Source organism: Capra hircus, chromosome 22 (genome assembly GCF_001704415.2).
Source record: "Capra hircus breed San Clemente chromosome 22, ASM170441v1, whole genome shotgun sequence".
NCBI classification, from domain to species: domain Eukaryota; kingdom Metazoa; phylum Chordata; class Mammalia; order Artiodactyla; family Bovidae; genus Capra; species Capra hircus.
The window spans coordinates 57,751,133-57,778,207 of record NC_030829.1 but is presented as its reverse complement, the minus strand read 5'-3'; the positions used below and the strand labels follow the sequence as shown (position 1 = coordinate 57,778,207).

The following is a 27,075-nucleotide window of genomic DNA, read 5'->3' as shown; positions in this document are numbered from 1 at the left end:
CGGGCCAAGGGAGCCACAGGAGCCGAGGTGTGCAGGCTGTGCGGCTCAGAGGCCCTGGGCGTCCTGCTGGGGACTCTGGGTGCTGGGAAGTGGACGTGTCAGCTGCTCAGTCGTGTCCGACTCTTTGCGACCCCATGGACTATATGAAGCCCACCAGGCTCCTCTGTCCATGAGCTTCTCCAGGCAAGGCATTCTGGAGTGGGTGGCCATTTCCTCCTCCAGGGGATCTTCCCGACCCAGGGTCCAAACTCACATCCCCTGCCCCCGCAGGCAGATTCTTTACCATCTGAGCCTCCAGGGAAGCCCTGGGTGGTGGAGGATGCTTCAAACGCGACTTCCAGGCCCAGGAAGTGAAAGCGCAGGCAGCCAGCCCCTTCCCTCTGCACTGGGGGCGGCCGTGCTAGTGGGCCACCCCCTCTGCTGAGCTGAATCGCGGGCTGTTTCATTCCCCGGGGAGCAACCTCTCTTTGAAGTGAGGCAGAGGTGAAGTGTGGAGCTGGGCGAGGAGAAACGTGATTGAAAGAGGCACAGTGAGGACGGGGAGCTTGTTTACAGACATGGGTGAGCTGGGAGTTGTCCACCCCTGCAGACTGCACGTGATAGCCGTCCTTCATGCGGTGACGCTGAGGCTGATGGCCGTGACTTGCTTAAGGCCTTGCCACAAACACACGGCCCCGGCGGGTGTCCCCAGGGCTGTGACTTCCGGCAGAACCCTGGGGACGGAGTCGGGGTGGCCGGCTCTGAGCGGGCGGGGGGCCACAGGCGAGCCCTTAGCTGGCCCTGGTCTGTCTGTCTGTCCCCCATCTGTGCAGAGCCGGGGAGTGGCTGCGTGCGCTCTTCGCTGGCAGGGTGAGATGCAGACGGCTCTAGGGGTTCTTCCAGCTTGAAAGGGGACATTTTTTGAGAAAATGGAAACCGAGCCTTTCTTTGTTTTCTCTAGTCTCCTTTTCCGTGGCCTCCAGCAAGGATCTCTGGTTCAGCAGCGCCCGTTTAGGGATCGTGGTTGACCAGCTACACCTCGACTTCCGGCAGAGCCTGGGGCAGGGTGGGGGTGGGGGTGGGGTGCGGGGAGGCAGGCGGGGGAAAGAGTGACAGGCTTGTGGTGGGTGAGTCAGGGCCAGGAGGCCGTTGCCTGCTGACTCACCACCCCCAGGCGCCAGGACAGGCCCCCCGCGCCCCCGTAGCGGCAGCGGCCTCCGCTTTACCCGAGTGGCAGTCACTGCCCGTCCTGGCAGTCTCCAGGGTGGCACTGGGGCCCGAGCCCCCCCACCCCACCCCCAGATAGACCCCTGCAGCCTGGCTGTTCCCGGAGCCCCGCCTTCCCCCAGGGGGTCCAGTCCAGCCAGCCACGGGTCCTTGGAGGCTCGCTCATAGCAGACACCAGACTGTGTCCTCCTTGACCACTGTTTCTGCGACATCATGACAAAATGAGCCCCCGAGTCCCTGGAGACTAGCATCCTGAGGGCAGGAAAGGTGGTCGGGCTCAGTCCAGGCGGGGCCCTTCCTGGAAGGGGTCCCGGGAAGTGACATGTCCCTGGAACCTACAGATGGTGTAGGGTCCAGGCTAACTCTGGTTCTTGCCAGTCCCGTGGGCTTTACCCACCACGGAGGGGACAGCGGTCCAGCCTCACAAGGGTGAGTTCTCCCCTGGGTCCCCCGCGTTATGGCCCTTGGCCACGGGGCGGCAGTTCCAGCCGCCCACCCTTGGTCGGCCCCTGTTTGCAGAAGACAGTGTCAGCCTGTCTCAGCGGCGCTCCACTCTGCCCAAGGAGGCCAGCGGCTCTGGGGCTTGCGGGCGCGGGACTCAGGACTAGAAACTCCCTCCTGGGAGCATCTTGCAGAGGAAAGCCCAGCACAAGCTCAAATCCCTCTCAGGGTAGGAGGGGGCCAGGCCATGTCCCTAGGACAGCCCAAAGCTCTCTGCCCTGGGCAGTTCCACATTCCGACCTGGCCTTCGCCATGCTCCGTGTGGCCTCTCCACACGCACCGTCCCTGCTCAGAGAACCCCGCTCACTCCCCGGATGTTTGCCGCGCAATTCCCAGCTTCAGTGCGGTTAAGGGCGCAGACCCTGAAGCCCGTTGCTGTGTGACTTTGGGCAAGCAACTCTCTCTCTCTCTGAGCCTCATACCTTCATCCAGGCTCGTAAGAGGAATAGATGCCTTGGTTCCAGAAAGGGCTTAGCACAGGGCCTGCCCAGAGAGAGCCAGGCTTCAGGGAGCGTCTGCTGTTACAAAACCTCCCCCGCTCGGGGTGGAGGGGGCGGGCCCTAACTCCCCGTGTCCTCATCCTCCTGTCTGTCTTCTCTTCTGCAGCCTGGGGCCCGTAGTAAATATTTACTCGTGTGTGTGGGTGTGTTTAGCGTCTGGGTCCCCTTCTGGAATGTCAGCTCCGGGGCTCACCTCCGGGCCCTAGGCCCTGAGCAGCGCCTGGCACCCAGTAGAGGAGGCGCTGGGTCAGTTTCCTCCCTGTTCGCTGGAGCTGCCCACACTTCACTCCTCCCCAGACACTGTTTGGCCCTGCAGAGCTGGACCTAGAACCAGCCCCAGCCCTCTTGACTCCTCGCCTACTGCCCTGCGCCCTGACTCAGCGGCCTCCAGGGCCAGTGCCTGGGGGCCCATGTTTGGGGCATGTTGGGTGCCCAGCGGCCCTTCCCCTCAAGGGCAGCGCTGGCTGTCCCGCCCCCGCCTGCCCAGCCACAGAGAACGGCCTGCCCGCAGCGCCTTCCGCCCCCGCCCCCTGCAGGCCTGGTGATGGGGAAGAAGGCTGTACCTCGGGCCCACATCCTGCCCCCCCACCGCCCCCGGTGTTGTCCTGGAGGCCAACCCTCTGCAGAACCAGCTCACCCTCGCCCACTTTTTCCTCTGCAAAGCACAGGTGGAGAAACACTACCCGCCCTACATACAGGCCTCTACCCTGTGCAGAGGCCGCCTTGTCCTGGAGTGGCGCCGCTTGCCTGGAATCAGGGGCAACTCTCAGCCTGGCCTCGTGGCCCTGTGCCCCGGGCACCCCCCTCCCCACCCCCTCCGCCCTGTTCTGAGCCTGTTTCCCAATCTGAAATGGGGAGGCTCCGCAAGGCTGGGGGCAAAGTCAGCACTCCTGCAGGTTGAAGGCTGAGGCTGAGCCAGTCTTGGGGTGCTCTCAGCAGCATGGGGGATCTCCGGTGGGGTAGATGTGAGTCTCCGTGGTGGGTGGGGAGGGCCGCGCCCACAGACGCTGAGCCCAGGAGGTCACAAAGCCTGTCCCCGGGAGCTGCCGTGCTGAGAACAATTCTCCAGGCAGAACTCACTTTCACTAGGACTGCAGAGTCCTCGCTCATTGTTTCAACCTGGTTCCTGGCAGAACAATGCTGGGCTTCCTGGATGACCTCACGGGGGCGAGCCATCCGACCTCGGAGGCCGGGCTGGTCAGCATCTCCAGCCAAGGCTGTCCTGCCCTTCACCACGGCTGCCTTGGGTGACCAGGAGCAGAGGTCTGACCAAAGAGGACAGACTGGGCGCCAGGCCCCCAACGGTGTGTTGTAGACATTGGAAGCTGTATGTGCACAAACGCCTCAGATTCACTACCTCTTGAGAATTTGGAGGGTCTGGCCCCAGTGGCCTCAGCCCCAAAAGCCTCGACCACGGTGGCTGAACTTGGGAACTGCCGTCTGGAGCCCAGACTCCCATATTCTGCAGGCCCTTTCCCCCGGGACCCCGTCCTTTGCCTGCCAGGTCCCCGGAGGCATTTGAGCCCCTGTCATGCTTGAGTTAGCCTGAGTTAGGAATGGATAACCAAGACAGAAGGATACAGACTACAGGATTCAAACAAACGATTGGATCTTTAAAAGGTGTAGCTCTTCATGGAAAAGAATTTTTAAAAACCCTTTAAAATTTATTTTCACTTTCTTTTCAAAAACAGCTATCCCTAGTATTGAAATAGTGCTCTCAGCACGCCTCTTGGTTTGTTCTGGCGCTTAGCTGTAAACATTCTCTAGGGCCAGGATGGTATGTGTGCCGCGTGCTGGGGCAGACCTTACTTTAACTGATCCCAGGCCGTCTCATCACTGAGCCCGTGGGGTCAGTGCTGAAAAGAGCCCCTTTGGAGCTTATCAGGGACGTTCAGGAGACTCTTCCTGTCTGCCAGAGGAAGCCTGCAGTCCGTGGCTCCGTTCGCCCCGCCCCAGCCTCTGAGCTGAGCCCTGTGACCCTGGGCGCTGACTGTTGCCCCAGTCCCCAGGCCTGGCCCCGTCAGTGTCTGTCCTGTGGCCCTCACTTCCCCGTTCGTCTTCACCTACTTCCCTAAACTGTCAGCCCGGCCCGGTAGCTTGAAGCCGGCCGTAAAAGCACCGGACCCGATTTCCCGTAGTGACCAATCCAGAGCGAGGGACCCGAAACAGCTGAGCGGCTGAGAACGTGGACTTGAGAGCCCAAAGGAGCCCTGGGGCCATGGGAGGCTCCGGCGGCCTCTCACTTGCTGTGTGACCCTGGGCGAGTAAGCTCACCACTCTGCGCCCGGTCAGCAGAAGGCACCCACGGATGGGGCCCACTCCGAAAATGCTTGCAAAGCGCTTCGCACAGTGCTGGATAAGCGTCCACACTAGCAAGTGTGCGGGCCGCCAGCACCCCGCCAGTGGAGCCCCCTTTGTTTTCCTTTCCTTTGAACACTCAGGAGGTCACACAAGGGAATCACGTCCCAGCGTGGCCAGATGTTCTCGTCAATAATGGCCAATATTTATTAATCACTTGTATGTCCAGGCACCGTGCACCCATGTTTTACAGGCGTCGCTCTGTTTGATCTCTATGAGGCGAGTTTTAGGTTTAACCCCCAGTGTTTTAACCAGTGCGGAAACTGAGGCACAGAGAAGGCTGTTGGTTGCCCCAGGTCACACGGCTGGGTCGTGGCCTCTGTGAGTCCAGAACCGGGCTCTGGAGTGGTCGGGGGAACGAGGAAGGGAGAGAGCAGGCGGGACCCCTGCTCTGGAAAGGGCCGGCAGGGCGCCCAGTCGTGTGCTTCTTCCCACGGTTTCCCAGTGGGCTGGGGGCCGTGCAGCTGGCAGCTCCCGACCTGTGACATGAATGGCTCTGTGTCCAGCTCCCCACCTCGTTCTGCGGTCCTGGGAGTCGCTGGCCTAACCCCCAGAGGTCAGGCCCAGAGATCAATCAGATAGCCTGGCTGTGCGCTAGGCCCTCTTAGGGTGGGGGAAGTACCCCAAAAAGTAAAGAGAAGAAGTCCCTGCTCTCTTACTTGAAAAACCTGGTAGGGACTCCTGAGGGGTTAAGTCTGTGATAGCGGGTCAGGTCTGTGACCTGGCTCACTGTCCTTGACAGGAGAGAGCTGGGTGGGAGACTGTTTACTTGTGAAGCTTCCGATTCTGCAGGGAAAGGTGAGGCAGAGTTGGGGGGAGGGCCCAGAGCAACATCTCAGTTCAAGACACAGCTGGCTGGCGCAGGGGCACTCGCGGGTGCCAGCCCCCCGCCAGCCCCGCAGACCTTTCCCCCTGGCTTCACTGTCCCTGTCGGCAAGCCTTGCAGAGGTCCCCGTAACCTTCGCCCCGGTGCCTCTAGCACCGGGCACACCAGCTGGGCACTCTGCCACCAGCCTCCTCCCACTCACTTCCCTGCTTGAGCCTCGACTCCCCGTTAAGAAAACAGCCCTAAAAATTCCTGTTGTAGCGCTGAGGGTGTTTGAGGAAGGAACGCTGCTGCTGCTGCTAAGTCGCTTCAGTCGTGTCCGACTCTGTGCGACCTCATTGACGGCAGCCCACCAGGCTCCCCCGTCCCTGGGATTCTCCAGGCAAGAACACTGCAGTGGGGTGCCATTTCCTTCTCCAATGTATGAAAGTGAAAAGTGAAAGTGAAGTCGCTCAGTCGTGTCCGACTCTTAGTGACCCCATGGACTGCAGCCTACCAGACTCCTCCATCCATGGGATTTTCCAGGCAAGAGTACTGGAGTGGGGTGCCATTGCCTTCTCCGGAGGAAGGAATAGAAAACTGTTTATAGGCAGCTCAGCCCAGACTTCAAGGACTCCAAAACCTGGTAGCTTGAAATTAGGAGGAAGCCAAGGAGCGTCTTGGAACCCCACGGCGTTGCTGGTGCAAGGTGAGATCTGAGCGCATGCCGCAGCGGCCGAGGTGACGTGCAAATCCGTCTTCAGGTGCGGCTGGTTCTGGCTTCCACCCTGGCAACACGGGACTAGGAGCCTCATGTGGGAGTCTGGTCCCAAAGCCTCTGTGTTCGAGCGGATTCTCTGATCACTTGTAGCTGTAATGAGCAAAGAGGAAGCTCTTAAAATGGGGAATCATGTGTCACGGTCGCTGCAGAATAGCCCTGGGCCTGGCGCCAAGGGAAACAGCACTTGGCCGGCAAGGCGGCGGGCCGCCGGGCCGCCCGCAGAGCAGGCTCGCCCCCAAGTGCTTCCTGAAGCAGGGGGCACGCTCTTGGCGGGTGACGACCAGCAGTGAGTGAGCCGCATGGCGAGTCTGCCAGGATGGACGGGCTGGACCGGCCAAGCGACGCTGAGGGCAGAGCTGAGGGCCCCGGAAAGCTGCGATTGCCGTCGTGCCCGGCTTCACGACCTCAGGAGCGCCGCTTGGCCTCTCTGGGCCCTGTTGATCTCGCCCTGTGTAGGACCAGTGCCTTCCATACCCCAGGGGCAGTGGACCCCGTGATAGCTATAGTGGTGACGACGGCGGTAATACTGCCGCTTTGCGGCCACGTGGACTGTAGCCCACCTGGCTCCGCTGTCTGTGGGGAGTCTCTAGGCAAGAATACTGGAGCGGTTTGCCATGTTCTCCTCTAGGGGCTCTTCCTGACCCAGGGATCGAACCTGCGTGTCTAATGTCTCCTGGGTTGGCAGGCAAATTCTTCACCATTGAGCCACCTGGGAAGCCCAGGAATACTGGCAGATAACTAGTGAAGGGGTATTTGCTCTGGGAACCCCCTTGTTCAGTCCTCACAGCATCCCTGTGAGGTGGCCACAGTTATCCCTCTTCACACTTTGACACACTGAGGACCCAGAGGGGTTGCACAACTTTCCTGAGGTCACTCAGCTGGGAAATGGCCCTCAGCTTCCAGGCCAGGGCTCACGCTCTGATTCCTGCAGGGTCCAGGCTGCCTGCAGAGGGCCTGAGGCCTCCGTGCAGGGAGCCTGAGGCTGAGGAGTGGGCTGAACACAAAGCGGTTCCGTGGGGCCAGCGTCCCAGAGAAAGGGCCCATGCTGAGATCCAGTAGGCTGTGGCGGATGTCTTCTGCTGGGAGAGACGGAGCACTGGGTAGGAGGGCATTGGGATCTGAAAGTGCTTTGTGAGTTGCTTCCGGCTGGGGTTTTGAGAACAGAGTGTAGGGGTGGGGTGGGCAGAGTAGCAGCAGGGGGCACCTGGGCGGAGGCTGCAGGGGATGTCCATGGAGGGCTGTGGGGCCTGCGCCAGCTGGTTGCCGGGGTGATGGAGACACGTGGGTGGATGTCAGGAACGTACCGGAGGCCGCATCTGCGGGTCATGCTGCTGTGGGCTTCCACGGGTATGGGGCCGGTCGGAAGCTCCAGAGGGGCTTGGAAAGAGCCTCCCCTCTGAGGGGGAGTCGGGGTTGCCTGCCCGCAGCTGACCTCGTCCGGGCATGTGTGCGTCTCGAGTAAAGCGTGGGCAGGGCTGGGCTGTGCGCTCCCAAAGGCCAGCGAGCTTGTGACGGGGCGGCCACAGGTTGGGGGGCGTCCCTGAAGTACATCTCCGTGGACACCTTAGAAATGAGGAGTAGGGGCACCGCAGACACCAGGACATGACAGGCTCCTGGTTCAGCTACAGGCGTCAATAAGATGAGTTCCTGAGTGTGGGAAAGAGGGGCTGAAGTCTTATCTTACGTGGCACCAGAGAGCCTGGAGCCGAGGGGCTCAGGGAGCTTGTGTTTTGACCCCTGGCTCACGTTTCAGGGCTTCCCGGGGGGCGCTAGTGGTAAAGAACCCGCCTGCCAATGCAGGAGACATAAGAGACGCGGGTTCGATCCCTGGGTCGGGAAGATCCCCTGGAGGAGGGCATGGCAACCCACTCCAGTATTCTTGCCTGGGAAATCCCATGGACAGAGGAGCCTGGCAGGCTACGGTCCAGAGGGTTGCAAAGAGTTGAACACGACTGAACTGACTTTGCACGCACACGTTTCCCGAGGGTTCTCTAGGGCCAGAGGGGGCCATGGGCCTGGGTCCAGAGCTCAGAGCCAGGACTCAGGGTGGCTTCGCAAGCGCCCACAGGCTATATGAGCAGCCACCAGTCACCACCCCCTCCGCCTGGCTGACCTGGTGAAGCGCCTTCCGGCCCCAAGATCCAAGGAGAGCCTGAAAGGGCGGCACCAGCCCGTCTTGATGAGGAGACTCCAGGGTCATTCCCTGGAAAACATCTCTACCGGGAGGGAGTGGAGTCCCACATCCTCCAATTATGCTGCGGTCCAGCCGGGCCACAATGGGCCCAGAGATAACCATCGGGGGCTGCAGAGCTCCGTGCTGGAACAATGCTGGCCGCTCGGGCTATTTTTACAGTAGCCGTGCGCTCGGCAGAACCCCGCGTCGCCCCAGGGGAGCAGGCGAAGAAAGGCCTGCGGATGCCCCGCCGTCTGCGCTCCGGGAGACAGAGGAAGGCCCGGTGAGCCGCCCGGCGGCTCCAGGAAGCCTTTTCTCGGTCTGCTCACTGCCAGATAGCGAAACAATCGGGGTCCCCCACCCCGAGCCAGGGAGAGGAAGGAGGCGTGGGGGAAGCGGGGATTCTGTGTGCTTGCGTGCCTCTCCTCCTCCGAGCACGGCCCCCGAGGGCCTGGCTGCAGGGGCCGGGGCCAGGGCCAGGCCAGCGTGCCCTCCTCGCCTCCCTTGGTCCTTGGCAGTTGTCACCTGGCCCGGCCGGACCTCCTTCAGGCCCCACGGTATCCCAGGGTTGGGAAGCAGCAGAGTTGGGGGGTGCCACTGGGCCCCAGCTACCTGCGTACCTACTCTGGGAGCCAGCGACCCAGCCGTTCTTAGCTGACGACCTACTGTGCACCAGCTCAGGACACCCAGCCATGGGCAAGGCAGGTCCCGGCACCCTGCAGGCTCTGTTCTAGTTGAGGAGGAGACTGTTAGCAAGGAAGCAACCAAGGCATTTTCAGCTCATGCCACTGTAACTCAGTGCAGACTCAGATGCCCCTGGACAGGTCCAGGTGGCAAGCTTCCCTGTGCACCAGGGCGATGGCCCCCTCTGGTCCAGCGGATGGCCGCCATAGGAGTGAGTCCAACGTGGGGTCCGCCTTCTGGTTTCTCCAGGAAACCTAGAAATCTCGACTTTACCCCGGAATCTGAGAGTCAGCACTGGCCACCCATTTGGCTCATACAGACAAGCAGCTGGCTCTGCATCAACACCCTCTGCCTTCATCCTTTTCATTCTGAAGTCGGGGAGACTGAAGCTCCCCGGTCTTCATGGTCCTCTGGCACATGGGGGTAGGAGGCACCTTCTCCTGCTGGGCGGGACCCAGATGCTCTTGCTCTCAAGGTCAAGCTGCCAGGAACACTGAGGACTCGGGGACCAGACGCAGTACAGAGAGGGGGTTGCCGCAGTAGCTGGTTGTAGACTTCTGGGATGAGGTCCGAGCAGGGGGCCACTGAGGGTGAGCATGAGCAGCTTAGAGGCTTGATAACCCTGGGCCCCCGCCCCCTTGCTGAACCCACAGGGCAATCAGCGGGCCGGGGCCTGGGTGGTCCAGGGGTCAGGGTGGACCCGAGCACAGATGATGAGGGCTGGACTCGTGGGAACTACCAGGAGTCCTTCCAGAGTCCTGTCCTGGCGCAAATCCCTGTCCTGATGCTGCAGGCATGCAACTGGCTAAGAAGACGCCAGTGTATTTCATAAGCTCCCGTGGTCTGTATTTGATGGAAACCCTGTTTCCAAGTACTGAAACACATGCTTGGAAACACTGGAGCGTGAAAACATGACAGCCTGAAGCTCCGTTCTTTAAAACCGGGAGGGGTGAGCGCCTCCGCTGGGCCAGGGCCTGCCCCGCGGCACCAGTTTCTCTGCAAACCTGAGATTCGGAGACGATCTCTAGAGGATGCAGGCAGGCTGTGATCTGGAAGCGATGCTAGACCTGCGTGGAGGGTGTTGTGTTATGCGGAGACACTGCCAGGGCTGGGTGGTTTTGTGCTCCTCTCCCTGCAGGTGCAGAATGAGGGGGGTGGCATTCGGGGCTGGTGGATATGGGCCCCGGTGCTTCTGTTGGACAGGTGGCCAGGGGATGGCAGCTATCGGTCCCCAGATCCTCAGGCTCCCGATCACCTGGGGTGGGGGGTCCAAGGGGTGGACGGACGAGGGGGTGGCAGGCCCTCTGCCTCAGGCCCGGCAGGTCAGAGGTGGCCCGCAGGGTCGTGCCAGGACGCGCAGCCTGCCCCTTACTGACGCACGTTGGGGTCTGCTCTTTCCGCCATAGAAAGCGAGGAGGAGGACATGGCCACCAAGGAGAAGCTGCAGTGTCTGAAAGATTTCCACAAGGACATCCTGAAGCCGTCCCCCGGGAAAAGCCCGGGCACCCGGCCGGAGGACGAGGCCGAGGGGAAGCCCCCGCAGCGGGAGAAGTGGGCCAGCAGGATCGACTTTGTGCTCTCCGTGGCCGGCGGCTTCGTCGGCTTGGGCAACGTCTGGCGTTTCCCCTACCTCTGCTACAAAAACGGTGGAGGTGAGCCTGGGCTGGGCAGAGGGCGGGCTGGAGGGGTTGCCGGGCACAGTGAGGGGGCTCCCCCGCCCAGCGTTTCAGGCCTCCTCCTCGACCTCCCCCAGGTCAGCCTGCCTCCGCTCCCATGGCGATCCTCGGAGGCGGGAGATGAACGTGGCCGGGATGGCGTTCTATCAGAGCCTTCCTGTGTGAGCTCGAGCAGATTCCTTACCCTCTCCTCCAGTTTACCATCTCTGACGGCTGCCACAAGGCCAGGCCCAAGCCTCCAAGGCCTCATAGCTCTGCACCTCCCCACTCTGCCTGACTTTAGAACTTTTTTACCCTTTGCTCTTGCTTTTCTAACTTAAACCAGTTGTAGTTCAAAAACAAGTTTCGTGTTTCCCACTCTGAATAGAAAACCAGTGTCTTTTGCAATAATGGATGGGTATCCAGGACAAAAAAAAGTACAACGAAGATGTTTTTAATTTTAATTTTTTAGTTTTATTGAGATAGAATTGACATATAGCATTGTTTTAGTTTAAGGCATACAAGATAACCGATGTCTTTACTGTGAAGTGATCACGGTAAGTCTTGTTGACATCCATCACCTCATATAGTTACATATATTTTTGTCTTCTTGTGATCAGAACTGGTAAAGCTTTACGCTCTTAGCAACTTCTTTTTATTTTTTCCCCCCGCATGCGGGATCTTAGTTCACCAACCAGGCATCAGACCTATGCCCCTTGCATTGTGAGTACAGAGCGTTTGCCACGGGACTGCCAGGGAAGCCCCTTAGCAACTTTCAAACACACCATCCGGTGTCTCGTGACTGGTGTGCAACCATGCTGTACACGACACGCCCAGGACGAGTTTATCTTCTGATCGGAACTTTGTGCCTTTTTGACCCTTTCGCTTAGCGATGGTATTTTCTAAACGTAAGTTCTCTGTTTGGTCAGTTGGTTAGTTGGTTTGTCTGTTCTTTCAGTTTTTGTTTGATTTTTTTTTACCTGCTGGAGGCCCTGAGTTAGCATCCTCTGACGTCAGAGGAGTTCAGGCTAGGCAGCACGTCCTGGAGACCTGCTGGTCAGTAGGAGCTCAGCAGTAAGAACGCCCTCCCTGCTCCTTGTGGTGGTCTGTGACCTGGCTGGTAGCCAGCAGAGCCGGGCACACGCGTGCTGCCCGCCCGCCCGCATCAGAACCACCTTGCAGGAGGTCCTGCCCTTGAGCCTGGTTTCTTAACCTTCTGGAGGCTCAGGTGCCTCTGGGACTCTGATGAGTGCCCTAGACACTCCAGAACAAAGCATATACCCATCGGCCCAAGTCACCCACACTTTCAAAGTGTGTACGGACCTGCTGAAGCCAGTAGTGGACACCAGGTGGGAGCCCTCGCTCGACTCTTCGCTGCCCTCCTCGTACCCTGGCTCTCACCCCCGGCTGGAGAGGCCCATCTCTCGCTTCCCAGCACCCTTCCCAGCTGGTTTTCAGCTTCCTGCCCTGGCTGGGCCACGGAAGGCCAGCTGAAGGCTGCAACCAGGAGGCCCATCTGAGCTGGGTGTTAGGGCTGGGTGGTCCTTCTTCAGAGGGACAGACCTGCGGAAGACAGGCAGGCACAGAGCTTCAGCAGAGGCTTGGAGGCTTCACGCAACTGGGTAGATCGGAAGAAGACAAGAGGGCAGCCTGGAAGGGTGTTGCTGGCTGGACGAGAATTTTCAGCCAGGTCTGGGAGTCTGCCCTTCACCCTCACCGGGTCGGGAAGATTCCCCTGGAGAAGGAAATGGCAACCCACTCCAGCATTCTTGCCTGGAGAATCCCATGGACAGAGGCGCCCAGCAGGCTGGCTGGGAGGGTTTGGGACGGAGAATGTGCAGGCCTCGGCCAACCTGAGCCTCACCCTGCTCTTCTCTCTCTGCAGGCGCATTTCTCATACCATACTTCATTTTCCTGTTTGGGGGCGGCCTGCCTGTGTTTTTCCTGGAGGTAATCATAGGCCAGTACACCTCTGAAGGGGGCATCACCTGCTGGGAAAAGATCTGCCCCTTGTTTGCCGGTGAGTACGGGACAAAGGCCACCCGGGGCCTGGCGTTCCTCGGCTCAGCAAACGCTTACTGTGCACCTACTATTTGCCAGGTACACTGGAGCCTCACGCAGGCCGGCTTGGCACACGGCGGCGGCGGCTGCTCACTCCTCTCTGGGGTGTCAAAGGACGGGAGGCCCAGTAGCCGCTGAGCAGTAGGGTGTAGAAGAGAAGGCTTTCAGGAGCCCCACCGTCTGGCTTCAAGCCGCGCTCCCTCGTTATGCTAACTCTCGTGACTTTGGGGAAAGTCCCTTCATCTCTTTGTGCCTCAGCTGCCCTCTCCATAAAATGGAAATAACACGCATACTTCTAGGCAAAGCAACAGAGCCATGTACGCAAAGCGCTTTGTACGCAAAGGAAGCCCCAAGCAGCGGCGGTAGCTTTGTTATCGCTGGGCTTCCCTGGTGGCTCAGATCGTAGAGAATCTGCCTGCAATGCGGGAGGCCCAGGTTTGATCCCTGGGTCAGGAAGATCCCTTGGAGAAGGGAATGGCAACCCACTCCAGTGTTCTTGCCTGGAGAATCCCCACGGACAGAGGAGCCTGGCGGGCTACAGTCCACGGGGTCGCAAAGAGTCAGACACAGCTGAGCGATTAACACTTGTTATTATTGTAGCGTTTAGTCCTGTGCCTAGTTCCCAGTATGTCCTCATAAGATAATACCGTCCTGATTATAACTGGCAGGGGTGGGAGAATGTGCGAGTCTGTTCACTACTCGGTCATCCATGTAAATCTACCCATCTGTCTATCCATTAAACCTTTCTTTTATTAAACTAGTCGATAGTTACACAATCCATGTGTCCATTCAGCCACGCTCTCTCTACTTATCCATCCATCCATCCATCCACCTAACCTTCCGATCAACCACCATCCATCCAACAAAGTGAGTATCCATCCATCATTCCAACATCCAGCCATTCACCTGAGTCCATCCAGCCATCCGTCTATGCCTCCATCCATTCATCCATTGATCTGTCCATCCATCCCTCCATCCATCCACCCATCTGTCCATCCGTTCATCCAGTCATCGGCCTACCCCTCTTCCGCACATCCGTCAGTTTGTCCAGCTGTCTGACTCATCTGAGCATCCGTCATTTTCCTATCCATCCACACAGCCATGCGTTCCTGCTGCACTTGTTTGCTGGTCCCTGTTGAAGGGCCCCTGCTGGCCGCAGGCCTGCAGATCCCAGGGGCTCCTGGTTGCGGGTGTGGCCTGGCGGGTCTGGCCTCCCTCCGATCCCCGTCTCGCTTGCCCCCGCTCACAGGCATCGGCTATGCCTCCATCGTGATCGTGTCCCTCCTGAACATATACTACATCGTCATCCTCGCCTGGGCCACGTACTACCTATTCCAGTCCTTCCAGTCGGAGCTCCCCTGGGCAAAATGCAACCACAGCTGGAACACGCCCCATTGCCTGGAGGACACCTTGCGGAAGAACCGGAGCCTCTGGGTCTCCAATAGCACCACCAACTTCACCTCCCCTGTCATCGAGTTCTGGGAGTAAGGCTGGCCTCGCGGAGGAAGGAGGGGGTGGGGTGGGGGCAGAGGGCAACCCTTCCCTCATCTTCTCCCTAGGGGTGTGGGAGCCACTCCCTTGCAGTGGGGTGGGTGGAAGAGGGGGTGCAGATTTGGAGATAAATCCATGCCTTTGGTCTCAGACAGGCCTGGACTCGAATCTCAGTTCTGCCATTTTATTGGCTGTTTGACCTCCAGCAAGTCACTGCCCCTTTCTGAGCCTCAGTTTCCTTAACTGTCAAATGAGGGCAATGAATCGTTCCTACACCCATGGGATCTCTGTGAGGATTGTTTCCCAAAGGCAGGTGTATGTCCTTATGTTGTCTGAAAATGATGTAGTTTTCTTAATGTATTTTAGAAAAATACATATATAGTTAGCACATCAAACCTGTTATTGCCCAGAGTAGGGGAAAAAAAAGCATATATGAAGCTTGAAGTAGTTACTCAAGTGAACAGGTGAGTAGATAGAGTGAAACATATGTATCAGTTAGCATTTGCTGTGTAACACCCATCCCCACATTGGAGCAGCCATTTGTTTTCTCTGACTCATGGTCCTGCTACTTGGCAGTTGGGGCGAAGCTTGGCTGGGCAGTTCTTTTGGGCTTTGCTGGGCTCCCCTCAGTAGGTCAGCTGTATGGCATTGGGGTCACTCTTTTGGAGGTTAGCTGGCTCCTGGCTGGGGTGCCACAGGCAGCTGGTCCCTATAGTCTCATCACCCTGCAGGCTAGCCTGGGCTTGTTCCGAGGCAGCTCAGCATCCCAAAAGAACACACGGGAAAGCCCCAGTGTGAGAGCACTTTTCCAGCTTCTGCTGGTACCATTTTTGTTAAGGTCCCGTTGGCCAAAAAGAGGCCTGAGACTAACCCAGACTCAAGAGGCAAGAGGTGGGGGAATAGGCTCCGTCTCGTTAGGAGAGGAAGGAGAATTACGGGCATGTTTTGAAGTTGCCCACGCTATAGCCAGTGAGATGCGTACACACGGCCAGTCCTGGGGAGGGCGGACCACGGAGGCCTGCAGTCGGGTAGCTCTTCGCTGACGTACAGGGTCGTCCTTCTAACCCAGTACTGGGAGCCCATCAAAAACGGATGAGTGCCTTGCTTTCCCTGCTCTCCACAAGCTGTTAAACGGGTGCTCAGCAGCCCCTCCCACCCTGGAAGGAGCAGGCAAGGCCCTGCGTGGGGTGAGAGCCAGGGCAGGGAACGGTATTAAGGGACGGCCTTGTCGCCGCCAGACAAGACTCCCTCTCCTTCTTGTGTGGATTTGCTGCGTCTGGCCCCGGCACCGGCCCATAGAAGAGGGAGCTAAGCGCTGGCTGTTCCCAGCCGATCATCAGGGCCGGTGGGGGGATCTCAGACTGGAAAGGGCCACTCGGCCACTCCCCCAGGTAATCCACGTCCCCCTCCTGACCTCAGGCCTTCAGGATGTGTTCACGTCCCGAGGCTCCTGCAAATGGGTTCTTTCCTCAGAGGTGTTTTCCGCTTGCAGACAAAGACCTTTATAGGCACAACCCCCCACCATCCCTGGACAGCTGAGTTGGCAGACAAAGACATGCAGGCATTTCTTTCTTCTCACTTGAATGGGGCCAGAGGCCAGGGCCCTGTCCGTTCTCTGCTGTGCCTGGCACAGCCTGACCACCCAGGGCCTGCCCCACCCAGGGTGCCGGCACTCCACCCAGCCCCTCCGGTGCCCGCCAGGGCCTCACTGCCTCGGGCGCAGGTTGGCCGCCTGGGAGGGGGCCGCCGCTCTGCCAGAGCTGGCTCGGGCTGGTGCCTCTTCCTCTCTGAGCCTCAGCGTCCTGAGCTGTACTTGGGGAGGTCGTAATCCTGCCCTCCCAGGGCGGTAGGACACCCCCCACCCCCCACCAACAGAATGTGACCCTGCATGGCCATCCCTGTCTACTTAGTGTCCCCGTTGTGGATGAAACTGCCCCCCCGCCCAGGGACACCTGAGGCTCAACTTCAGGGGCACTAAGAATGGCCCCTTCCTGATGCCCGTGTGACCCCCCATCACAGAGGGGCTGTCCCCTCTGTCTCAGGCCTGAGCCCTCGTGATCCATGAGGTCCTCTCCCGTGCCTTCTCCCCTGCCTGTCCCCCAGCCTGGGCCCTGCTGGGGGATTCCAGGGCTCCCGCCTTCCAGAACCCCCATCCTGAGCACCCCAGCTCCCTTCCCTGGCCCGCAGGGTCCACAGAGAGCGGCTCCGTCCAGAGACTGCCCACCGCCCACCCGGCCTCCCCGCCCCACCGGCCTTTGCAGCGTCCCATGGGCCCTGGCTGAATGTCCACGGATACCCTGGGGAAGACTGTAGTCCCTGGAGGAGGAGGCTTGGCTGAGAGGACCTGCCTGCCACTGGAGGGGCCGAGGCTGCCTGCCTTCAAAGGCCTCCCCTTCTCTTGGGTGTGAAGAGGGCGAAGGAGAGAGAATGCCCGTGAGCATCTTCCCAGGGACTTGCTCTCGGCATTTCATCCCCTCTTCATGGAGGCCGTTTATGGAGGGAACACATCTAGGAGCCGTCCCCAGCTCCTCTCAGCTTCAGCCTCAGACCCCACCCCTGTCTGGTCCCCTAAGCTCTCTGTGTAAAGTATAACCAGATGGCCATCCTCCCCGCCCCCGGAAGACCCCCATATCCCCCTACCTCACCCCGTTACAGGTGCGTCTCTGCAGTCAGCTGTGAAGCCAGACACGTCATCTCTCAGTTTGGAAGCCTCTCCTGGCTTTTCCGTGCTTGTAGGCTTGCCCCAGCCAGGGAGGGTTAGGGTTAGCCTGGGGCAGCACATCACTCCCTCTCTCTGGCCTCGTTTCCCCATCAGCAAACAGAGGGGCCAGGTGAGCTGGGCTTTGGGGGATGAGTAGGAGTTCACTAGGCCAGAAAAAGAGGGGAAGACAGCCTAGACAGAAGGAACAGCCATGCTGAGGCGCGGCGGTCGTAAAGCTCACGAGTGGCAGCCCGTCCTTGGTTTGGCCCAAGCGTAGGATGTGCGGAGCCAGGGAGAAGGGTGGAGCCTTGGACGCTAGGCAGAGGAGGTCGCACTTCGTTTTCTGGGAGGAGGAGCCACGGGAGCTAGAGAATCACGTGATTACATCTGTGTTCTCTGGACCTGCTCAAGGAACATACTAGGGAGAGACAGGCTGGGACACATATATTAAGCACCGACTGTATGCAGGGCCTCAGGGGGCTTGGCCATCAGAAGATGGGTTTCCCTTTAGGGTGAAGCTCAGCTTGTACAATTTCCCCTCAGAATAGCCACCGGCCTTGCAGTGACTAGCTCTGGGGTGTCCACAGAGAGAGGCTTGCTGGGACGGGACTGAGGTGTCACTGGCTGGTACCCACTGGGCTGCCAAGCCGTGAGCATCTTCTCAAGGCCGGTCTCCCGGTCCTTGAAGCCAAAGCCCAGCCCTGGCCTTCGCTTTCTTCACCCTCTCAGCTGCACCGGACACGTGGGACCCTGAGCTGGCTGCTGCTTTTGCACATGAGGCCTGGCAGTGCTCAGGAGCCACCTGGGCTTCTAGATAACTAGGCGCCATGGAGCCGAACCTTCCTCCTGGCCCCGGACAGGGAAGGGCCTGGACGCTCATCCCTGCCAGGCCCTCCTCCCTCTCTGGTTTTCCACGAGGAGCTAGTGGACAGCCGCCGGCCATGCTGCCATCCCCTCGATCCTAGAACAGGGACCCTGACTCTAGCCTGGGGGCCCAGCTGCCCGGCCTCAGGGCGGTCACCCGTCTCCAGGGTTCTCAGAGGTAGCGAGGTCCCCATCACCTCATCGCCTGGCTGAGGGTTAAAGAGCATGGGCCTCGGGCCTGGCTTATTAGGTGGGATACTGAGGATCAGAGTAGTTAAGCGACTTGCCCAAGGTCACACAGGCAGCTCGGCGTAGCAGAGAGCTCAGCCCTGAACACCTCCTCTCGTGACTGCGTCCCCATCGGCCGTGAGTCCAGGGCAAGTCTGCAGGCACAGGTAACGTTGTGCCGCGTGTGTGTGCGTGTGACCCCACCGTCAGGTGACACCTGGGGTCTCCTCTTGGCCTGGATCCCCACACCCACCCCGTCTGCAGCACAGTGAGGCACCAGCCCCGGTGGGAGCCGATGAGATGCCCTCCTCCCTTGAAGGGTGCCTGGGACCCTGAGATGGTCATTTCACGCCAGCTCTTAGAACTGAGTCGCTCGGAGATGCGAAGGCAGAGTCTCTGCCTGCAGCCCGCCCCATCCTGCTCACCCCTGCCCTGAGGTCACCTCTGTCCCGGGGGTCCTGTTTGTTGCCCCCCGGCCCTGGAGGACAGGCGGGGTCAGATCTGGCCAGATGCCCTCCATCAGCCTGGAGCCCTGCCTTCCTCCCCAGTTCCTCCAGGGCCCCCTGGGAGCTCAGCACATATCATTAGACTTTATTAGAATCAAAGAAATGAGTCATATTTGCAAACAAGCCCTGCTCAGCCAATCTCCCCCTGCAGCTGTCAGAAGGTGGAGGCGGCGTGGAGAGAGCCCTTGCGGCCTCCTTCTCGGGGCGGACGGGCTCTTTTATAATTGTTGCCTCCGCCAGTCTCCAGGGAAGAGCTATCGCCAATAAATGGCTGGCCGGCATTCAAAAGGAAACGATTTGGCCCACTCGGAGGACGTATTTACATCTCTGAGTGCCGGCTGGACGGCAGCGGGGCAGCCGACTCCAAACAGACGTCCAGGCGATTTTTTTTTGGATCCCACCCTGGAATGAATCAGTCCTATTCTGGGACAAGAATGCAGCTCACCTCTCGATCTCCTCCTCTCTGTGTGAGGGGTGCAGAGAAGCCTGGGCTACTGGGGCCTCTCACCGAGGATAGCATCATACCCAGTGGTCCGCAGGGTGGCATCAGAGAAAAAGAACCAGGCCTAGGGTTGATTGTTTTTGTTTTTTTTAAACCTGGGTAATTTCAGGTGAATTCCTGAACCTCTCTGAGCCTCAGTTTCCCCATCAAGCAAATGGGTGTAATTAATCGACTCTGCTCATGTCTGTTGAGCACTCACTATGTGCCAGGCACTGTTCTGGACCCAGCAACGGTCAGGACAGACGCAGGCCCTGCCTCCATGAAGACGACGCTTTCGTAGGACAGACAGACATTCGTCAGATGGTGGGAGTAGCATTGTAATAAACGAGCGATGATACGTGAAGGGAGATAAAGCCTAGAGAGGGAGGGAAAGAGAGTGACCGGGAGTGCTTTTCCCATCGGGTGGCCAGGAAAGGCTGCCTTGGTGAAGGGGTGGGGCGCAGCCAGTTCAAAGGTCCCGAGGCCGGGGAGGGCTGGACCTGTTCAGGGCACATACCAGAAGCCAGTGCGGCTCAGGGAGGAGGGGCAGCGGCCCTGGGGATGAGGAGGTTGTGCACGGAACTTGTCCTGGACGGGTTCCCTGTATGCCCGTGGCCCCAGCCTCTTCTTAACAGGCACCACCCTGTCTCTTTAAGATGTCTGCGGCCGACTGTCAGAGTGCTTGGCCAGCCTATTCAGGGAGGCAGGAGGGATTGGGGCAGGTAGGTGGGAGCCTTGGGAGGTGTGGGGCAGAGGCCAAGCGTCACCTGCCTAGGGCGTTGCCAGATTCTGTCTTCATAAGAACAGACTGGGGTGAGAGTGGAGGCTGGAATATCACTGACGAGGCTGCTGAAACAGCGCTCGGGAGCAGAAGGGGCCAGGACGGGTGGGGGCAGGGTTGGGGCGATGCAGCCAGATTTTGGGGAACTTGTGCAGCCTCCGGGGAGGTTGGAGGCACTGGTGAGGGGCAGGGCACCACGGCAGGCCCTCCCTCCCTCTGGGGCCTGGCACTCTACAGTTTACCAAGCAGTCCCGTGCACCAGAGAGGGGAGACCCAACAAATCCTGGGCCGTGCCTCGTGGGCATCCAATAGGAAAGGGTCCTTCAAACTGTGTCCCCTCAGGAGGGATTCCGATGGGCCTGCATGCTCTTCAGCCTCCCAGCTACCCCCGAGATGACTTTGGAAAGGATGTTGGTTACTTTGGCCATGAGCCCACTTCGGGCTCTGTTATGACAACCCCTGATTGACGGGAGGACTTTCGTTCCGTTCCTAGAACGTCTGCACGGCTGGCCCCTTGCAAGCCTTTGTAAGAACCTTAATTTTTGTGAAGGTGATATGCGCCCATTAACAGCATTCAGATGGTTTAAGAAACACATTCCCTGGTAAGGCAGCCCCACTCCCCTGCACCCGCCCGGGCCAGCAACTGCCCCACTGTTTCATGTGTCCCGGTCACTTGCCTCACCCCTGGGACATCGCCCCTGATCAGCACGCAGGGAGATTCCTGAGGTCCTGTAGGCTGCGTGACGCTCCGCCACGAGCCTGCTGCACGCCTGCTCGGACCCCTCCCACGGCCCTCTGGGTCGCTGGTTTCCCATGTTGGCTCCCACAGACAGAGCCGAGGTGAAGAGCTCGAGGTGTGTGCTAAGTCGCTCAGTCGTGTCCGACTCTTTGGGACCCCATGGGCTGTAGCCCGCCAGGCTCCTCTGTCCGTGGGATTCTCCAGGGAAGAATACTGGAGTGGGTTGCCATGCCCTCCTCCAGGGGATCTTCCCGACCCAGGGATTGAACCCGTGTGTCTTAACGTCTCCTGCATTGGCAGGCGGGGTCTAAGGCCACCTGGGAAGCCCGAGCAGCTTGGGGTGGACCCTGTCATTGGCCATATCCAGGAGAGTCTTGGGATAGAATTGCTGGATCACAGGAAAGGTGCCTTCAACGGTTACTGCTGGCGCTTCAGAGGGGCTTTGCCACCAGCAGCGGAGAAGCAAGTGTGTGACTCGATTTCCCCGTTGTGGCCTCTGTGGCTGGGCGGCTGCCAGAGCAAGGCCGTGCGGCCCCCTCCCATCCGTAGTGGGCACCACGGGTTTGCCCAGCGAGGCGGTGGGAGCCGGCAGGAGGGTGCCTGTGACCTGAGCGTGGGGCGGGTGTGGTCAGGATGGGGGCTCTGGGGTCTCGGGCCCCTAGGTCAGCTCACCCCTGAGGAGAAAGAGAAGCCCTCTTGTGCCTGGACACGCCGTGGCACTGGCTGAGCACCTGCTGTGTGCCTCATCTGCGGGGTGTCTGGAGTCTGGTAGGCAAGACAGGCTCCCCTGAGGGCGACATCCAGGGTAAGGGGGCGGCCGGGGAGCCGGAAGGACACCAGGCATCTGGAGCATCATGGTAGGCCTCCCCGGAAGCCTGGCGGCAGAGAGGGGCCTCCCCGAGGCCGCCCATTCACACGGAAGCCTTGGCCGCTGCCCAGCAGGCCCCGGCTTCATGGAAGGAGCCGAGCCCTGGAGGCCGCGCCAGGAAGGGCCCTGTTCTAAAGCCACCGCAGGGCCAGGCCCACGTGCTTGTACTTGACCAGCTGCACAACCTGCCTCGTGAAGAGGCCCCCGGCCCTGAGGGTCCCGTGAGCCCTGCCGAAGCAAGGCCTGGAGCGATTCTTGTTAAAGTGAAGGCTCTGATTTCTGTATTAATCAGAAAAGGTAGTGGAGCTGGGAGAGCACCGGCTTTGGGGATCAGACAGCCCCGATGTAGGGTGGCAGCTCTGCCACCTGCTGGCCGTGTGTCCATGGGTGATTGGAACTCCAAGCCTCAGTTTTCCCCATCTGTAAAACAGGGCCAGTGACTTCCAGCCCTTGGACCAGATGAGATAAATTAGAGAAGCCTCATTGATGTGGCCTCGGTGCCTGGGGGAGCCCTGGATGTTGGGGTGAGCCGCAGAAAGGCCTCGCCCGAGTGCCAGTTGAGGTGGGAACCTTGGATTTATTCAAGGTCCTCGCTTTGAAGCATCTTTGGAGAAAACTGAGAAGCAATGAGGACGTGTCCTGGGCCAGTGGGCCCTCTGAGCCCTGAGCCTGGGGATCGGCCTGCTCGCGGACTGGCGGAGAGCTGTGGGTGGTGTGCGGGCCAGAGCTCGTGTTTGCGTTCTGCGGAAGAGGAAATGGAGGGCGGGTTCAAACGCCCCTCTTGCCGCTCCTGCCCGAGGCTGTGGCCCTTGAACAGGGAGCTGGGTCTCTAGGGGGAGCCAGCTTCTCGGGAACAGGAGCCTGTGACAGCAGAGCTCACGGGGCCAGTGCCCTGTGCTTAGCCTGGCTGCCCTGGGTCACTGCCTCAGCAGTCGGAGCTCCGGGACCACGCGGTCAGTTTCTGGGCGTTAAGTTTCACGGTCTCAGCAGCCTGGGGCCCCAGCCCAGTTCCAGGAGGCGTCTGCCCCTCAGGGGTGTGTTTGAGTAGCACTGTGGGCGTCTCCCCTGGTCAACAAGGCTCTGGACCCGAGGTCCAGGCTCTGCCATGTGATGCTGAGTGGAGCTGCTGGCTGTGCTGATTGTCCTTCAGGCAGTTCACTCACCTCCTCCCAAGCCCGTCACAACCCTGGCCGGGGGCAGGTGAGGAAGCAGCCCTCCCTGGGTGCCCGGAGCTGCCCTGGGGTCTCAGCTCCAAGACAGCAATGGCCGCTGCGGTCTGCTGGCTGCTGGCGGCGTCCGGGGCCAGTGTATTTTGCGTGGCTTTTCTCTTCCCCCTCGGAGAGGCGTGTGGGTGTCCTGCAGCCCCAGAGAGAACCAACACCCTGGAGACCTATCTTTCAGTGAGATATCCAGATAAGGAATGGGGGCAAATACAAAAACAGGGACAGGACAGAGAATGTGGGGGTGGCGGGGTGGGGGGAAGCAGGTGGTCATTCCCATTTTAGAGATGAGGAGACTGAGGCAGGCAGTTGGATACCTAGCCCCCAGTGGTTCAGTTAAGTGGTTAAGTCAGTGGTTGGACGCTGGAGCCCAGTCAGAACCCAGTGACTGGCCCACAGGGAGCACTGCAAAGCTCTGTGAGAATCGATCACACGGGAATCAGTACCTAGTTCACAGACGAGGAAACTGAGGCTTAGGGGTTTAACGTAACTTGCCCGAGGCCTGGCTGGATAGAACCCACGTGCGCCTGACTCAGGAGTCCAGACCCATCCCCTGGTTGGCTTCCCTAAGACTCTGCGAAACTGGTGTTACCTAAGATTTCCCAAGACCAGCGGGATTCCGCAGCTTGGAGGCGCAGTTGAGCCCCAGACTGCTGGAACCCTGGCGCCGGCTCTCCCAGCCCCTGTCCGGCCCATCTGACCTGGCTCTCTGTTTGCTTGAAGGCGGAAGGTGCTGAGCTTGTCTTCTGGGATTGACGAACCGGGCGCTCTGAAGTGGGACCTTGCTCTTTGCCTCCTCCTCGTCTGGCTGGTCTGTTTCTTCTGCATCTGGAAGGGCGTCAAGTCCACGGGCAAAGTGAGTTGTGCTCCCCTCCCACCTCGTGGAGCCTGGCCCTCTGCAGCGTCGGCTCCTGCGCCCCTGGGGCCCTCCTGCTCAAAACTGCTCCTGATTAACCAGTTCTCCTAGCAGCCCCCTCGGTTGTGGCGTTTGCCCATTTCACAATGTAAATCTGCCCAGCGGATCCAATTTCAAGTTATTGATGGTTTGACAATCAGCCCGCAAGATTCCTGAAATGGGGTGGTGTGCTCTCCAAGCGCCCACACACCACTGGTACCCCCTTAGGGAGTGGTGGACTGTGTGGATGTCCAGTTCAGTTCAGTTTAGTCGCTCAGTTGTGTCCGACTCTTTGCGACCCCATGAATCGCAGCACACCAGGCCTCCCTGTCCATCACCATCTCCCGGAGTTCACTCAAATTCATGTCCATCAAGTTGGTGATGCCATCCAGCCATCTCATCCTCTGTCGTCCCCTTCTCCTCCTGCCCCCAATCCCTCCCAGCATCAGAGTCTTTTCCAATGAGTCAACTCTTCGCATGAGGTGCCCAAAGTACTGGAGTTCCAGCTTTAGCATCATTCCTTCCAAAGAACACCCAGGACTGATCTCCTTTAGAATGGACTGGTTGGATCTCCTTGCAGTCCAAGGGACTGTTAGCGGATAACAAACCCTGAGATACCACTGCAAAGTTAACCGGTAACGGTGTTGTTAGCTACCAACTGCTCACCAGCCACAGGGACCCTTGCGACCTCAACCTCCCCTGTCAACTCTTTAGAAATGTAGACCCATGGGCTGACCCCCTACAGAATCAGAAGCTGCATTTGAACACTTTTCCCCCAGATAATACAAATGTGCACTGAGGTTTGAGAAGCAAAACTTCTCAACGCGTTTTTGCCGCTAAGTCAGACTAACCGAATTAACTTAGGCCTTACATTTCAGCTGTTAACTAGGAAGTTAGTTATTAAGGAGAGCTCTCACCGATCATTAAGTCGTTTGCTCATAACCGAAGTGCTGGCTGTCGCTGAAGTATCTGCTGCTGGTTAATCTGTTACATAGTGACCAAGACATTAGCTGTTAACAAAGGTGGTAGCTGAAAATTCTTGTTACATTCATGCAGGTTTTAGGTGTAGCTGGTATATTGTCAATAATGAAACTGTTAGCCTGTAACTGAAATATTACCTGTTAACAGAGCTGGGCGATGGATGGCCTGGTAAGCAGAACACCAGGCAGTGTAATACCATAGTCATCCTGGTGGCGAAAAACCCTCCAGAGGGTTCCCTTGGGCTCACCGGGCTGAACCCAGGGCACTAACAGCCACAGCGTAGGTGTTGGCTGGTCTACCCTTACGTGACCCCCTGTCTGCCATCCCCCGACCCCCATCATTTGCATCTCTGTCCGGGACAATCTCTTTAAGACCAAGAAGTCCTCAAAGGTCAAAGAGTTGAGTTAAGGTGGCATTTGAAGGACAGTAATGGGCAGTGGGTGACGTCACTGGGAGAAAGGACTGTCACTGCGAGTTCTCCCCGGATGAAGGGCCTCTTAGGTAAAGTGATCTAAGGAGACAAGAGCTAAAGGGGGCGCATGACGTGGTGGAGGAAGACAGGCGTGCCGGGTGTGGTTTCAGGCAAGGCTCACCAAGAAGGGCGCTTAGAGGCGTAGATTTGGCGGAAGTGAGGGGTAAGCCATTCAAAGGCCCAGAGATGTGTCCGACCAGACCCCCGGGGAGCCCCTGGTCCAGTGGAGGAGCTGATGTCCGCCAGGAACCGTGAGCCTCGCCCGAGACACATGCAGGGGCAGGAGACCAGAGTCGAAGCGAAATGGAGAGGGCGCAGGGCTGTCCCTCGGCGGCTGACGGACGTGACTGGCTGGAGGTCCCCCTGCTGCCCCCAGAGAAGAGGCTCCGGGCCCCCAGGGGCAGGCGTGGCCCCCAGAACAATAGCAGGGCTGGGCCAGCCCCCGGGGAAGCCAGGACAAACACAGGGAGGATCCGAGGACTTCCTTGAGCTCCTCGGCGGCCGCCGCTGGCCGTGACTTCCAGCCCTGGCCATAGACCAGGTCTGCAGCCGCCGTGGGGGCTGGATGGCCTCGTCCTGGCTGTGGCCTTGCTCAGTGGCTGACCCCGGCATGGCCGGGCTGGGGAGGAGGGAGCTCCTGGGCCTGGGGGGCTCAAGACCCAAGTTCAGGTCACTTGGCTTCTCTGGATGTCAGTTCCCTTGTGTGGAACAGCATTCGTCCTTCCGAGGGTCTGACGCTTGGCTCAGAGTTCACTGCTGCTCAAATCATCCAAGAGATTGTGATCGTGGTGCAGACGCTCTGCGCCTTGCTCGTGTGTCAGGCACCGTTCCCAGCTCCGATTATCAGCTCCTTTAGCCTCCTGATGTCTGATGTATGCGTGGTTCCTACTCCGCTTTACAGAAGTGGTAAGAGGAGATGTTCTTGGGGAAACGGTGGGGCAGAGAGGTTGATCTGTTCACGTCCACACAGCTTGTCGGTAGCCCAGGTGGCATTTGAGCTTGGGCAGCCCAGCGCCCAGCCTCGGGGCCCTGCATTCTCCCGCCTCCTGCGGCTGCCTGCTCTCACAGCACGTTAGGTCGCAGGGGGTGACAGGGACTCCAGACCCTCCCACAGGAAGGGTGGCCTCATGAACCCTACTGGCAGTTCAAATTCCAGATGCAAGCACAGGCCGGCCTCTGCAGACCTGGTGTGGGGTCTCGGCTCTGCACCTACAGCTGGCGTGACCGGGGCCAGTCTCTTCCCCCAGGAGCCTCAGTTTCCGCCTGTGTGAAATGAGTTGTGTTCTCCTGCAAACAAACACGAGGTGCTTGGGGCCTGCCAGGCCCTGGGTACAGACCCACGGCCCTGGGCCTCTGGGGTGAGTGACCCACGCTGCCCAGACGACCTCCCCAGAGGAAGCCCAGGGCAGCAGAGACCAGCACATCCCCCTGGTGCCTGGCTGGCCACCCTCTCCCCGCCATCCCCGGGGGAGGAGGAGGCGCTGGCTTTGTAAGTTTCCAGGGCACTTGGGCCACAGGGCTTTTGGGTCGCGGGCTCAGAGCAGCCACGGAGGTTTGCCAGCAAGAGTGGAAAAATACCGCATCCTGGCGCAGGGCCCCCTCCAGAGCTGCTCCCACGGGGATCCCGAGAGTCACCGTGAGGCTGGGAGTTTGGCGCTCAGGGGCTGGGCCCCCGCCAGAGGCCCACTGGTGGCGGCTGGCAGAGCCGCTCCCACGGGGACTCCGAGAGCCACCGGGAGACTGGGAGTTTGGCGCTCAGGGGCTGGGCCTTGGCAGATTCTGCAAAACAAGGGTGTCCTGCCAGAGAGGCTGCCACGGTGGCGTGAGCAGGTGGGCTGTGCTGCCCTGGGCTTGGGGAGAAAGCGTGCACACAGACACACACTCAGACACACACTCAGACACAGACACACACTCAGACACACACACACAGACACACACAGACACATAGACACACACAGACATACACAGACACACACTCAGACACACACTCAGACACACATTCAGACACAGACACAGACGCACAGACACATAGACACACACAGACACAGACATACACACACAGACACACACTCAGACACACATTCAGACACAGACACAGACGCACAGACACATAGACACACACAG

The 27,075-nt window shown here is 59.3% G+C and overlaps 1 protein-coding gene across 5 annotated transcripts in view; it reads left to right on the top strand.

Annotated features, from left to right (window-relative positions):
* Positions 1-27,075, top strand: part of SLC6A6 (solute carrier family 6 member 6) — an 81,798-nt gene that overhangs the window by 33,256 nt on the left and 21,467 nt on the right. For 4 of the 5 annotated variants that reach the window (XM_018067225.1, XM_018067229.1, XM_018067228.1 and 1 more), the window contains 4 exons: positions 10,415-10,660; positions 12,549-12,683; positions 13,974-14,208; positions 23,327-23,459. In XM_018067225.1, coding sequence (XP_017922714.1) covers positions 10,415-10,660; positions 12,549-12,683; positions 13,974-14,208; positions 23,327-23,459 — 749 coding nt within the window. The remainder of the gene's footprint in view (positions 1-10,414; positions 10,661-12,548; positions 12,684-13,973; positions 14,209-23,326; positions 23,460-27,075) is intronic. The other variant, XM_018067226.1, reaches the window with a different exon arrangement.